Source organism: Phocoena sinus, chromosome 6, assembly GCF_008692025.1.
Source record: "Phocoena sinus isolate mPhoSin1 chromosome 6, mPhoSin1.pri, whole genome shotgun sequence".
Taxonomy (NCBI): domain Eukaryota; kingdom Metazoa; phylum Chordata; class Mammalia; order Artiodactyla; family Phocoenidae; genus Phocoena; species Phocoena sinus.
The window spans coordinates 45,459,731-45,474,524 of NC_045768.1; the positions used below are offsets into that span (position 1 = coordinate 45,459,731).

General features: G+C 38.3%; 1 protein-coding gene across 1 annotated transcript in view; it reads left to right on the plus strand.

Moving 5' to 3' along the window:
- The window catches only part of TRPM6 (transient receptor potential cation channel subfamily M member 6), a 138,644-nt gene that overhangs the window by 92,730 nt on the left and 31,120 nt on the right, over window positions 1-14,794 (plus strand). The window contains exons 25-28 of the mRNA XM_032635982.1: window positions 938-1,070; window positions 8,544-9,676; window positions 9,822-9,934; window positions 13,907-14,030. Of these exons, the coding sequence (XP_032491873.1) occupies window positions 938-1,070; window positions 8,544-9,676; window positions 9,822-9,934; window positions 13,907-14,030 (1,503 nt within the window). The remainder of the gene's footprint in view (window positions 1-937; window positions 1,071-8,543; window positions 9,677-9,821; window positions 9,935-13,906; window positions 14,031-14,794) is intronic.

Here is a 14,794-nt window from a genome sequence, read left to right on the forward strand (position 1 = left end):
CGTTTTATGGCTGAGTATTTTCTTTTAGTCATCTTTTAAAATGAATATTTTTGTCTCTCATTTTATTGGAAAATTACAGAACATTTGCATTTCTAATAAATTCTGGAGAACTTTAATGGTTCTTTTTTTTTTTTCCTAACTTAGGTGAAATGATTGAAGGAAGAGGATATTCCAATTTTACCCTTTTTGCAACAGCATTTTTATATTTAACAAGTATTAGAAACTTGCTCAAAAGATAATGCATTTTTCTGCTAGGTCAGAGTAAGAGTCAAGGTGGTAGACCAAATGTGATTGCTGAAGTTTGATGTAGAATTGCATTAGTTTCATAACATCATGAAATGACATGTCTTTTAATGAATTAATTGTAATTGTCAAGGAAGAAGTATAGCCTTGATTGGCCATTGACTCGTCATAATGTCTCTTTCTTCAGTAGAAGAACTTAGTATATACAAACTCAGTGTATATATAAACTCAGTGCAACGAGGTAAAACTTTCTTATACTTACTGGATTAATTTCAACAGACTTTGACTTCTTCTAACCTTGATTTTAACCTGTAGGTTACTTATTGTCATTTTGACAGATAAACCAGTTGGTGGGGGAACTTCCATATGCATATAAATGTGAATTTTTATGTGTAAAAGTATTCTAATTTAAGAAAATATTGAAGATAAAGTATCTGTTCCACGAGTCACCTTCAAATTCCCACATCTCTTTATAGGACAAAAAGGAAAGACCCAGCCTGGTGTTTCCAGTTATTTCTACATAGTGCTTCCCAATTAATATTAGGAATACAGTGTGACAAGGCAGCAAACTATTATCATGCAAGCTATGGTTTTATCCATTTTTAACACCAATGGAAGAAAAGTCAGATACTGTATCAGCTTCCTATGGAGGATGAATAATGATTCTTTTTATGCACTATACTTATTTCCATAGAACTCTACCTGAGTAAGGAGGATCTGAAAAAACTTCACAGTTTTGAAGAACAGTGTGTGGAAAAATACTTCCATGAGAAGATGGAAGGTCTGAATTGTAGCTGTGAGGAAAGAATCCGAGTGACGTCAGAAAGGTAAAAGTTATATATGTATTTTCACCCTCTAAACTGCTACCTAAACCTGATTCTACTAGAATGTCTGAAAAAAGTAGAAAGGTCTACTTTTAAAACCCAGAGGTTTTGATTTTCTAAGATTTCCTCTAGTATCGTATAATATTCATGCAATCAGTGCACATTTATTGAGCATCTACTATGTTCCAGGCAGTCTTCTAAGTTAGTAAAGATAAATGGTGAATAAGAGAGCAGGGGCCCTTCCTTCATAGCATTCACATTCTAGTGAGTGCATGTGGAGGGGTGGGGGTGGAGTGAAGGACAAAAAAGATATATGTAATTTAATGTCAGACAGTAAAAGAACAATGAAGGGGAAAAAAAGTAGTATAAGGGAATAGAGATGGATCGTGGTGAAGGGTCTGCTGGAGTTGGGGGTTGGGTTGGACCGCTTTGGGAGCCTGGTGCAGGAAGGTTGCTCTGAGGCAGCTGAGGAGGAGAGACTTGAGGGAGGTGGAATGGAGCAGCAAACGTGGATGCAGGTGAGTCCAGGAGCAGCAGGGTGCTGGTTGCACTGGGAATCATGGAGTCATAGTCTCAGGGTGCCTGACTAGCACTTGTGCAGTGGAGTTGAGGGCAAATTCACTGAAGCGTGTGGAGGGTGAATAGAAGTAGAGACAGTGATTAGAGGCAGATTTTCTAAGAAGTGTTTCTCTGGAGGGAGGTAAAGAGGGGTATGGGGACATGGTGCGGTTCTTTTGTTTCATGTGGAGATAATAAAAGTAATATATTTGTTACTGGAAAAGATCTACCAGCAAGGGAGAAGCTGCAGGAGCCGGAGGGAGGAGGTGATTTGCTGAGTGAAATCCTCAGGAAGGGCAGTTAACGGTTGGGGGCCAGGAGAGAATATGGAGAGTGCTCCAGAGGATGTAGCCAGGCTGCGGGAATGCAGTTCTCGCGGCAGTCATCAGCTGAGGGTGTCTGTGGGTGTGTGTGATTTGGGGGGGCCGTTCAGAGGCTTGAGGAAAGAGGAGGCGTGTTGGAGAAAGTGGACAAATGTAGAAGCTCGTAGGTCAAAGCTGCTGTACATGTGCCACTAATCGCAGGTACACAGCACTGGATCAAAATATGGACTGCGTGTGATCGTGGGCATTTTAAAAATTTAGAAATAATTGACATATTAGTTTCAAGTATACAACATAATGATTCGATATTTGTATATTGTGAAATGATCACCACAGTGAGTCTCGTTAACGACCATCACCATACAATTTTTTTTCTTGTGATGAAGTGTTCAAGGTCTACTCTCTTAGCAACGTTCAAATGTACAACACAGTATTATTAACTAAGTCCCAGTGATTATATGCATTTTTTAAAACACAGCATTGCTTTCTTAATTGGAAGCAAATTGGCAGAAGTTAAATGTGTTCTCTTACTTTTGAATACACACGGACCTGACTATAAAATGTTATACCTAATTATGCATATATATTTTCTGATGTCCAAATAGATAGATAGTGAATCCTTAAATATGGCTTTATTTGAAATTGAATCACCTTAAGAACTTTCTAAATGGTCACCTTGGGCATATGACTTATTTCTGAACTTTTAAAATTAATACCATATTTATGTAAATATATTTTAGGTAGCTGATTGAATTTCAGATCAAATTTTAATATTGAGGAAAAAATTGAGTATCAAATAACAATTTGTGAACCCACAACATTCTATTTTACTTAAATAATATCTTTAGGCCAAAACTCTGTGAGCTTCCTTCTTTCCCTTTCCCCTTTCCACACGTTCTGCCTCCTTTGTAGCTATGCTCATTGAGTCCTGCCGGCCAGCTTGGTTCTGCTTTGTATATGTACCCAGATAGGAGTTTACGGAGCCGGCATGAAGTCCTGCTTCTAGCTAAGTGTACTTGGGCAAGTTTACTCTGGGCCTTGTTTTCTTCTCTGTAAAATGGACACAAAAATAGACCTACCTTTTAGAGTCCTTGTGAGGATTCCATGGGATAATATAGATGAACTGTGTGGCAGTGTGCTAATGGATAGTAAGGGAGTCGTGAAAGTTATCTATTATTATGTAAAATTAGGCTCCAATTTTGTGAGTATAATTTCTTCTAAAATACATATTCCCTTCCAAACCTTAAGGAAAGGGATGTAAATAGATAAGATGGGTCAAGATAGGCACCTCCGCCCCCCAGTATTATGTACTGGAACAAGGTCATGGAGAGCCCTTCACTTTACACTATAAACTAAGGAAAAATTTTAGGTGGTCAAACAGATTTACCTTCTAGGTTGTTAGCATATGGATTTGAGGAGTCAGAATTGGAACTAGGGAGACCGCTCGAGAGATTGATACAGCAGACAGATGATGCCCAAGGACTAGCCAAATTGGTGGTGGCATTGAAAGAAGTCCATTTGGTCTGCTGTAACAAAATACCGTAGACTGAGTGCCTTATAAGCAGCAGAAAGTTACTGCTTACAGTTCTGGAGGCTGGAAGACTGAGATTAGGGTGCAAGGATGGTCAGGTGAAGGCCCTCTTTGGGATACAAACTTCTCATTGTGTCCTTACATGGTGGAAGGGGCTAAGGAGCTCTGTTGGGGTCTCTTTTATGAAAAGTAGAGCACTGATCCCATTCGTGAGGGTTCCACTGTTATGACCTAATCACCTCCCAAAGGCCCCACCTACTAATACCATCACTGTTGAGGGTTAGGATTTCAACGTGAATTTTAGGTGGGGACACAAACATTTAGGCCATAGCAAAGAGGATAAAGGCATATTTAGAAAGGACAATTCAAGAGGTGAGTTAAGGATTGGCTGTGGCAGTAAGGGAGAGGATGAAGTCCAGGATGACTCATATCTGTAGCAGGGTAATTAGGTGAAAGGTGGCACTAAAAGATAAAGAGTACAAAATGCATGGCAGGGAGGGTGGGGGAAAGCAATGAGGTTTAGATTTTGTTGAGCCTGAGATTCTGGTGGTGCTTTTATCCAGGGATGCCTGGAAGGCTTTACATACATGAATCTGAAGCCCTAGGGCAAAATTTGAACTGGACAAGGAAATTTGGGAGTCATCTGCCTATTTTAGGAAAATAAAATTATGACAGAGGAAGCGCTCATGCTCAGGAAGCAAGTGGAGTGAGGAGACTCAGTGGGTTGAGGGTCTCACCCTGAGAGGTGTCAACACCTGTGTAATGGACCGAGGAAGAGGAACTAATGGAGAAGACTAAAAAGAATTGATCAGAAGAGTATAATGAAAACCAGGAGAAGGTAGTATCACGAGTCAAGTGAATACAGAATGAAAACTGGAGAACCAGACATTAAAAAAAGTAATTCAATAATAATAATGAGTAATAATAATACTAATAGTAAACTGAACACCAGTAATCATCATATGCTATCACATTTATCTTGAATTGTTTTCTTGGGATTTGATTAGAGAAGGATTAGATGGTAGATGGTTATGTAGCTTCTGAAAAATATTCTAGATGCTTTCAAGGTCTCTGGTATTTGATTATGAAGCCCTAATTTAACTTCAAAACACAGTCGATCAATTTTCCTTCTTGATAGAGCTATCTCACCAGCCCTCTTTTTACATGGTTGTCCTTGTTGAGGTCATTCTGGGGAGCTTGTAAATGAAGTATGGGAGAGAGGGAAGAATATTTTCCAGTGGTAACTCAGCAGTAGTTTGAAGAGGGAGCGAAAGGAAGTTAGGAAGATATTTGCATGTTTGCCTACCTCTGAAGAAGAGATTACCTATATCTTTACAGAGTTAAGTGAATTGTAAAAGTGGAAGGAGAACATATTAAGGCTGTTTCATACCTTACTTCCTCTATTTGGAATGCCAGCTACTTTTTGTCCCTAGTAACGTAAGCCAGTGTTTTTCCTCTCTATGTTCTATGGAGTAAGATGTTAACTAGGTATTTTTCCATATTAAGCATGTTTAGGTACGTCATATTTGGGAAATACTACATTTAAAAAAAGTTTAAACACTTTATCATAATGGGCATTGTGACTCAGTAGAGTTATAGTTTGAGCTCTTCCTATAATCATTTCGCCATGAAACCTTACTGAGAAACCTTTGTGAACAACTCCCAGCATGGAAAATGTGGGTGCAATTCATTTACCCCTTCACGGGACTCTAGGACCCCAATAGAACTTTGCCTGGATCCCTGCTGAGTTGCTGAGAGGTGCTGGAGTGCAGTGGTTAATGCCATTGAATATGGAGTCACACTCTCTGGCTTTGAAGCCTCACCCTGTCATTGACCATGTGACTGGCCATGTGACATCTTTTCATGAAGGGATAGTAGGGTGGTCATGTGGATTAAATAAAATGATGTAAAATGCCTGGCACATAATGAGTGCTCAGTGAATGTTATGATTATCATGATGATTATGATTATACTTGTTATAATTTCATTTTACAATATCTGGTCCAGAGACCCACAATGAAATAATAACCATACTGGTTTTCCCACCACCCTCAAACTTTGCACAAAGGAAACTAAAATTACGAGCATTTCTTTTACATGTCAGAATGACTAAAAGACTAGATTAAATTAATGTAGATGGTGGCTGAGGAATATAATTAAAATATATTTCACAGGGCATTGAGCTTTAGAAAAGAAGTGCCTTTGAAACCAAGAGGACCTGATTTGAGAGTGACCCGGTTATTTGTCTAAGTCTCTATTGTAGCAATGTTACCTGTGCTGTGAATAGTTGCTGGTGTCTATTGTATCCCTTCCATGTGACTGCTGCTAATGGAACTTAATGAGTTTCCATGACTGCTGTTTGGACTGTACAGTTTTTGAATTAGTTGAAACACTGCACTAGATGGAGAGGCTCTAATTAAGCATGTTTGGAAGGGAATATGCATATATTTTGTTCTCTTTTCTTCATCATCCTTGCCAATTCTAGTTTTATAGGTTCCAGAAGATCAAGAAGCCTTTACTAAGGCTCTGCTGAGTTATAGAAGTTGAAGCAAGAAAGAGAGGGTTCCACCCACATAGGTGATAATCAAAATTATACCATCCTCTTTATTCTTTAACTCCTATCTGCAAAGCTTCCAGGAAGAAGTGGAAGATTTCTCAATCCATGTGACTTGAGATATATTCTAGAGAGGGGATGTCTAACACTATTTTGGGAAGTGCTTGCTACAGCTGAGTGCTAAGCTCTTCATGGTATAATTACTGCTTTTCCCAGCCCTCAAATAAGACTGGGGGCAATTTGTTATTTCTGCATACGGTCATGTCAGCCATGAAACTGTTGGTTTCCTCCCTTGCAATTTTTCACTTTATTCCTGTTTATCAAAGATTTTCATTATGGGGAAATTGGAAAGTCTACTCCTTCCTCCAAATAAAAGAATGAAACAGGGAGAAAAAAAAGAAAAAAATGTCACAAGCTAGGGTCCACTGTGAAAAATTTGGTCTTTTTCCATTTAGTCTTCCATATATTTTTTAGTTAAAATTATACAGGTTTGCATTTTGTCCCCCTACCCACCTTACACATCAAACACATTTCTCCAAGTAATTAAATATTCCTTGTAAACATATTTTAATTTTTACTGTTTCTTGACTTACAAAGTTTTTATCACAAATTTAAAAGTATATAATGCAGAACACAACAGACATCCACATCCCCACCCCTGCTGTCAGAAATAGACAAAGAAAATGACTATTAACAATGTAAGTATGATTTTTACTGGCTGCATAATATTCTATCTCACCTGTCTGCCTTAGCATAGTAAAATTCCTGCCTCTTTATTTGTCTTGGCTATTTGAACGTTCCAATGTTGCATCCCTGCCAACCTTGAGTCACTAAATCTCTTTTTAAAAATTTGCTAGGTTAAAAAAATGTCACAGTGTAGACGAACTCACTGTTGTCTTATTTTTATTGATAATTTCTCTGCTTACCTAATGAGATTGGATATTTTACCACGTTTCATTATCTTTTGTGAATTATCTATTCATGTCCTTTGGGGTCTTTATATTTGTTTTCCTCAACAATTTGTAAAAACTTTTGACTACTTAGGGGATACAAACACCTCACTGTATTTGTTAGAATAATTTCCTGTTTATTTTTTGTTTTCAAATTTTGTGTTTTATTTTCATGTGTATGAGTTTCATTTTATGTAACCACAAAATATGTATTTTGTAATTTATTTTATTGATTGTTAAGCTTAGATAACTATTAATTTCCTAGGGCTGCCATAATAAAGTAAACTGGGTGTTTACTGGGTGTCTTACAACAACAGAAAACTGGGTGTCTTACAACAACAGAAATTTGTTATCTCACAGTTCTGGAGGCTAGAAGTCCGAAATTACGACGTTGGCAGGTCCATGTTTTCTCTGATGGCTCTAGGGAAGAAATCTTTCCTCGCCTCTTCTAGCTTCTGGTGTTTGCTGACACTCCTTGGTGTTCCTTGGCTTGTAGATGCATCACTCCAGTCATAAGGTGGTCTTCTCCCTGTGTATCGTCACACTGTCTTCCCTCTATGTCCAAATTTCCCTTTTTTATAAGGATATGAGTTGTATAGGCTTATGGCACACCTTAATGATCTTATTTTAACTTGATTACCTCTGTAAAGACCCTACTTTCAAATAAAGTCACATTCTAGGAGTACTGGGGGTTAGGATTTCAACATACCTTTTGGGGCGGTGGGGAGGACACAAAACAAAACCTATCCCCGTACAGAGGTATTTACAGAGATATATACAGATACATTTTCTTTGTTCTTTCTAATTCTCTAAATGAAATCAATTGTTACATTTAATTTGACTCTACTTGCAATTTACTTTTGTACTTGCATAGCTGAAGGTGCCTTGTGTTGCTTTTACATGAATCAATGGCTAGACATCATAATTTTGGGTTAAAGTATTCAAAGTCATTTAAAAACTTGCCTCGGGCTTTCTCTGAATGTAGGTCTCTTAAAATGGGTTTTGTTTGAAAGTTGGGATGCCTGGTTGTACTGTAGACTTGGAATATTATTCTAAAAGATCTGTAATTTTTTTTCTAATTATGTATTTGATTATTGATTCTGTTCCTATCATTCTAGTTTCTTCCTCAGGATTTCCTTTCTCTACCAAAATAGCACAGTGCTGGACAATAAGAGATATTAAAATGTTTGTCTTGTAAATTAATGAATATATTAATGAATACAAATGGGCTGATTGATGAGATGATTGAAGGGATAACTAGCAGGAAGCTGGAAATGTGGCTCTGATATATTGGAGAGAAATAAGGGGTAGAAATACAATTTGTAATTTTCCTTATTAAGGTGATAGTGGGAATTACAGGAGTGGGTGAGGTCACCTGGGATGAGAGTATGTGTTGGATAGAGAAGAAGGCAGGAGACAGACCTAACTTTGGGAAGCGGCTTAGGCTGAGGAGCCACCTAAGGATGGAAGCAGGACAGGAAGAGAGTAAGGCAAGTTCCCACTTCCTGTGTTTATTGGCTTACTGTGCTTATTGGTTTTCTCCCTCCCTTTTTCCCTTAGGGTTACAGAAATGTGCTTCCAACTGAAAGAAATGAATGAAAAGGTGTCTTTCATAAGGGACTCCTTATTGTCTTTGGACAGCCAGGTGGGACACCTGCAGGACCTCTCTGCCCTTACAGTGGATACCTTAAAAGTCCTTTCTGCTGTTGACACCTTACAAGAGGATGAGGCCCTCCTGGCCAACAGAAAGCATTCTACTTGCAGAAAACTTCCCCACAGCTGGAGCAATGTCATCTGTGCAGAGGTTCTAGGCAGCCTGGAGATCTCTGGAAAGAAGAAATACCAGTGTTATAGCATGCCCCCTTCTTTGCTGCGGAGCCTGGCCAGAGGCTGGCATCCCCCACGAGTGCAGACAGGGCCCTTTCTTGAGATTACAGACAGAAAGTTTTCAAATGTAAGAGATGACCAGGAAGAGCAAGAAACAGAAAATAGTATAGTTGCTTCTGGGGTGTCCCTGAACAGGCAAGCACACCCAAAGTATGGCCAGTTTCTCCTGGTCCCTTCTCATCTAGAGCAAGTTCCTTATTCTGCAGAAACCAACTTGCCTCTGTCCAGACCATCTTTGGAAGCAGGTACAGATGTGCTGGCAACTGAACATGTCACCCAGAGTGCGGTCCCTGTTCATCTGACGTGGCAGACCCCGGTTGTCTCAGCCCAGGGCTCAGTGGTGGAAACCAAGGAGCAGTATGAGTCACTTGCTCAGTTACCAGCCAGACAAGGCAAGGAGGAGCAAGTGCTACCCACATTGATTTGTACACCTGCACCCATTAAAGTGACCTCCCTCCCTTCCCAAGTCAAAAGCATGCAAACTGGAGGTGGATATGTGAACTGGGCATTTTCAGAAGGTGACGAAACTGGTGTGTTTAGCACTGAGAAACAATGGCAAACCTGCTTGGCCTCCACTTGTAACTGTGACTCCAAACAGAGTGAACAATGTCAGAGGCAGATCCGGGACAGATCCCTATCTGATAACTCAACAAGAGTGGCCCAGAGGGATTGCTCAGAGGTGGGACCATGGCTTCAGCAAAACACATCCCTTCGGATCAGTCCCCTTCGTAGAGACAGGCCCTTCATTAGGAGTCAGAGTTTGAGATTGCACAAAGAGGAGAAATTGAAGATCTGTAAGATTAAAAGTAAGAAGTAAACATATTTACAACCAGTATTAAATTCTTGCATTGCTACCATTCTCATTCTCCCCATTCTGTCAGTCCTTTCTGTGAAACAAAATGGTTCCGCCTACCATCTTACACTTTCTCAGGTAAATCATTTCCCTTACAGATCTTTCAAAATCCTCAGAGATAGGACAGTCAAAATGGATCAAAGCAAAAATGCTAACCAAGGATAGGAAATTGTCAAAGAAAAAGAAGAAAACACAAGGACTACAGGTGCCAGTAAGTGTCTTTTGTGTTTTTGGCAATTGAGGTAGTATCCTAACTTAGCTTGGTTTTTCTCTATTTTAAAGTGCCACGTACACAAAATAGCATTGTCCTGGAAGGAATGAAGATGCAAATTTAAGAGTCAGCAAAGTGGATTTGCCACAATTCATTCGTCAACTCATATGTTGAAAGACATTTGTGTTATTTTTAGTTTTTGGCTATTCCAAACAAAGCGGTTATGAACATTTGTGTACAAGTCTTTGTGTGGACATACGTTTTAATTTCTCTTTGGTAAATATTTAGGAGTGGAATGCTAGAGTCTTATAGTAAGTATCTGTTTAATTTTAGAAGAAACATACATCCCCACCAGCTTATGAGTAGTAGTTTGAGAGTTCCAGTGGTCTACATCCTCACCAATCCTTAGTATGCTTAGTCTTTTTAATTTTAGCATATTAGTGGGTGTGTAGTGGTATCTCACAGTTGTTTTGTTTGCATTTCCTTAGTGACTGGTGCTGCTAGGTATCTTTTCATGTGCTTATATTCCATCTGTATATCTTTTTTGGTGACATATCCATTCAGATCTTTTGTTCATTTAAAAAATTGGGTTGTGGGACTTCCCTGGTGGTGCAGTGGTTAAGAATCTGCCTGGCAGTGCAGGGGACACGGGTGCGATCCCTGGTCTGGGAAGATCCTGCACGCTGCGGAGCAGCTAAGCCCGTTCACTACAACTACTGAGCTTGTGCTCTAGAGCCCACGAGCCACAACTACTGAGCCTGCGCACCACAACTACTGAAGCCTGCGAGCCCTAGAACCCATGTGCTGCAACTACTGAAGGCCATGCGCTCTAGGGCCCACATGCTGCAACTACTGAGTCCATGTGCTGCAACTACTGAAGCCCACGTGCCTAGAGCCTGTGCTCTGCAACAAGAAACCACCACAGTGAGAAGCCTGTGCACTGCAACGAAGAGTAGTCCCCGCTCGCAACAGAGAAAGCCCGTGCACGCAACAAAGACCCAACACAGGCAAAAATAAATAAATAAAATTGGGTTGTTTGTCTTGTTAGGTTGCAAGAGTTTTTTTTTTTTAATTTTTATTTCTTATTCTAGATATAAGCCCTTTTTGGGATATATGTTTTGCAAATATTTCCTCTCAGTTGGTGGCTTGCCTTTTATTTTTCATAGATGTCCTTGAAAACATAGGACACTTTTATTTTGATGAAGTCCAATATTTGATTTTTTTCTTTCATGTCTATGCTTTTCATATCATATTTAAGAAATTTTGCCACACCTAGGATCACTAAGAGTTTCTCTTACGTTTTCTCCTAGGAATTTTATATTTAGGTCTATATTTAGGTTAAGTTCTGATTATTTGTTGGTGGTATATAGAAATATAATTTTTAAAATATTGATTTTGGGGCTTCCCTGGTGGCACAGTGGTTGAGAGTCTGCCTGCCGAAGCAGGGTACATGGGTTCATGACCCGGTCCGGGAAGATCCCACATGCCGCAGAGCAGCTGGGCCTGTGAGCCATGGATGTTGAGCCTGTGTGTCCAGAGCCTGTGCTCCGCAACGCGAGAGGCCACAACAGTGAGAGGCCCACATACCGAGAAAAAAAAAAAAAATTTGATTTTGTATCCTATAACCTTGCTAAACTTACTTATTTGTTTGAGTAGGGTTTTTTTTTGTTACTTCTTTAGAATGTTCTATGTAAATGATCATGTTATCTACAAATGAAAATACTATTACTTTTTCCTTTCAAATCAGGATGTATTTTATTCCTTTTTCTTGCCCAGTTACATTGGCTAGTACCTCTAGTACAATACTGAATAGAAGTGGTGAAAGCAGGTAGCCTTTCCTTGTTTCTTCTCTTTAAGCGGAAAGTATTTAGTCTTTTAGCAGTAAGTATGATGTTAGCTGTAGGATTTTTATGTGGATGTCCTTTATCAGGTTGAAGAATTTGCCTTCTTACTTTTCTGAGAATTTTTATAATTAATAGATATGATATTTGTCAAATGCTTTTTCTGTGTCAACCTATATGGTCAGATGCTTTTTCATTTTTATTATGTTAATATGATGAATTATATTAATTAATTTTATAATGTTAGAAGTAATGTTTAGAATATTAAATCAGCCTTGCTGGGATGAACCACAACTGGTCATGATGTATTATCTTTTTTAGATGCTGTATTCATTTTGCTAACATCTTGATACAATTTTATTGCATCTTTTTTCTTGAGAAATATTTATCTTTAGATCTCTCTTCTTGTAATATCTTTGTCTGGTTTTGGTATCAGGGTGATGCTGGGCTTATTGACTGAGTTGGGAAGTGTTTCTTCTTCTTCATTTTTCTGGGTGAGTTTGTATAGATATTATTTAAATCTTACTTATTTGGTAGAATCAACAGTGAAACCTTCTTTGTGGGAAAGTTTTAACTACAGATTCAATTTCTGTAATAGATATAGGGCTATTCAGGTTATGTGATTCTTCTTGAGTGTGCTTTGTGTCTTTTGAGGAACCTGTCCATTTAAGGTTTTAAATTTATTGGCATAAAGTTTTTTATAATATTATCTTATTATCCTTTTATTGTCTGAGAGATCTGTAGTGACCTCACTTCTCTCTTTCCTAATATTTTATATTTGTGTTTTCTCTTTTTGTTTTATGATTAGTCTGGCTACAGATTAGTCTGTGAAAAGATTGATCTTTTCACAGAACCAGCTCTTGGTTCATCGATTTTTCTTTGAATTCTATTTCATTGATTTCTGATCCTTATTATTTCCTTTGTTCTGTTTACTTTGGATTTAATTAGCTCCTTTTTTGTTTTTGTTTTCTTTGCTAGTTTGTTAAGGTAGAAGCCTTGGTCGTTGATTTGAGACTTTCTTCTTTTCTAGTATAGGCATTTAGTGCTATAAAATTCCTTCTAATCATTGTTCTAGCTATATCCTACAGATTCTGATATGTTATGTTTTCATTTGCATTCAGTAAATCTTTTTGTTTATTGTTAGGAAGCCTTAGATCTGAGTTGACAATTCTGCAGGACTTCACTTTTCATGATCTTAATGCCCTGCTTCATTTTTCTGTTCTACATGTATTTTTCCATATAATAACATGTGTGCATTTTTCAAAGCACCTCAACTCTTTTTAGAATGAGAAGCAGAAGCAAAAAGATAAATATTGAATCAATTATGTAACATCACCTTTTGGAGGAGAGACTTAGCTTTGATAAAGACTCTTCTTTCAGGGAAAATGCCACGAATTGCTGGGACCCCATAAAATATGAATTTAAATAGAGTCATTTTGGAAATAGTTAAAATGGCCAGAGTTAAACTAGCAATTATAACTGAGCTCAAGTACTATAACTTGCATTTGTTTGTTGTCCTGTAGTTTGTCAATTTATCTCATTTCTTATCTGTCCCTGGGAAGAACATAAGGCAGCCATTATTATTGGCTATCTGTTATTTTAAGGATGAAGGGAATGGAGCTCATAGACATTACATGATTTTCCCAGTTCATATAGCTTCTAAGTGACAGAGCTAGAATTCTAACAAGTTCTTTTGGATCCAACCCTTACGTTTTTGTTGTTTTGCTCTCTACCAGTAGTTCTCAAACTGTGGTCTCCCATCAGCTTTAGCACCCCCTGGAAACATACTAGACATACAAATTCTCCCTCCCCCCGAAGACCTACTGAATCACAGATCCTGAGGATGGGACCCAGTGATCTGTGGTTTAACACAGTCCTGGGTGATTGTGATGCACACTCAAGTTTAAGAACTGCTCCCCACCCTGGTTCTCAATCATGATTGCAGATAGAAAAGTCACATGGATGCTTGGGTCCTGCCAGCATGCGTGATGGAAGTTCAAAGCTTCAAGGTGATTTTAATGTGCAGCCAATGTTAACAACCACTCCTCTTTAACATAGTACCTCTATTAATGTGATTCAAAACGTATTCAGATTAATGTCACTGTGTTCCAATGAGTGTTTTTCTCTCCAGGTCATAACAGTCAACACCTGCTCTCAAAGTGACCAACTAAACCCAGAGCCAGGAGAAAATAAGATCTCAGAAGAACAGAATTGCAGCAAGAACTGGACTCCAGTGTCCAAATTTAGTCAGATAAGTATGTAACAGTCTACACTCTTGAATCCCAAAAATTCTGGTAGTGTTTTCTCAGGGTATGATCTTTAGACCAGTGGCAGTCCCTGCTGTTCTTTCAAGTGGGAGATGAGAGAATGACCACACTCTCTTAGGAAAATAGCTCTTTTCTGCTTTTAGTTTTTATGAAGGGGATGCAATTTCCATTTGTTTAATGGAATAGTTTTCAGAATTTAGAAAAGAAAAATTAAAATCTAGATAGTCTCATATTCAGAGCTGTTGAATCTGGATCAGAGAGTATTCATTTAGTCTGATTAATGGGTGGGGTTGTCTAATTTTACAAATTCTTTAAAGTTCAAGTGACATTGATATGAGCCTTTACACAGAATTCAGTGGATTGAGTTGTAGTTGGTTATTTACTACTGCTTACATATAGTGTTTGTTCCATTGGCAAATATCCCTTAAGCTTAATCGTAATGATGTTTGTAGAGGATAGAAGACAGATCAATGAGCTAGGAACGAAGACTGTGAGCTCGGCATAGAATGTGAAATAAGCCTGGATATATGAGGGCAGATTATGAATTGAGAGCAATGAACTGAACATTGAACTTCTTACATTTGATAATAAGAGAACTTTACTCATTTTTAAACAGAGGGGACTATGTGATTAAGGAGTCATAAATATTTTAAATTATTTGAAATACTAAACTTAAGGTACAAATAGATATTGTATTGAAATCTATGTTACTATGCTTCTTTAAAACTTTGTTTGCTCTATGGTCACTGGTT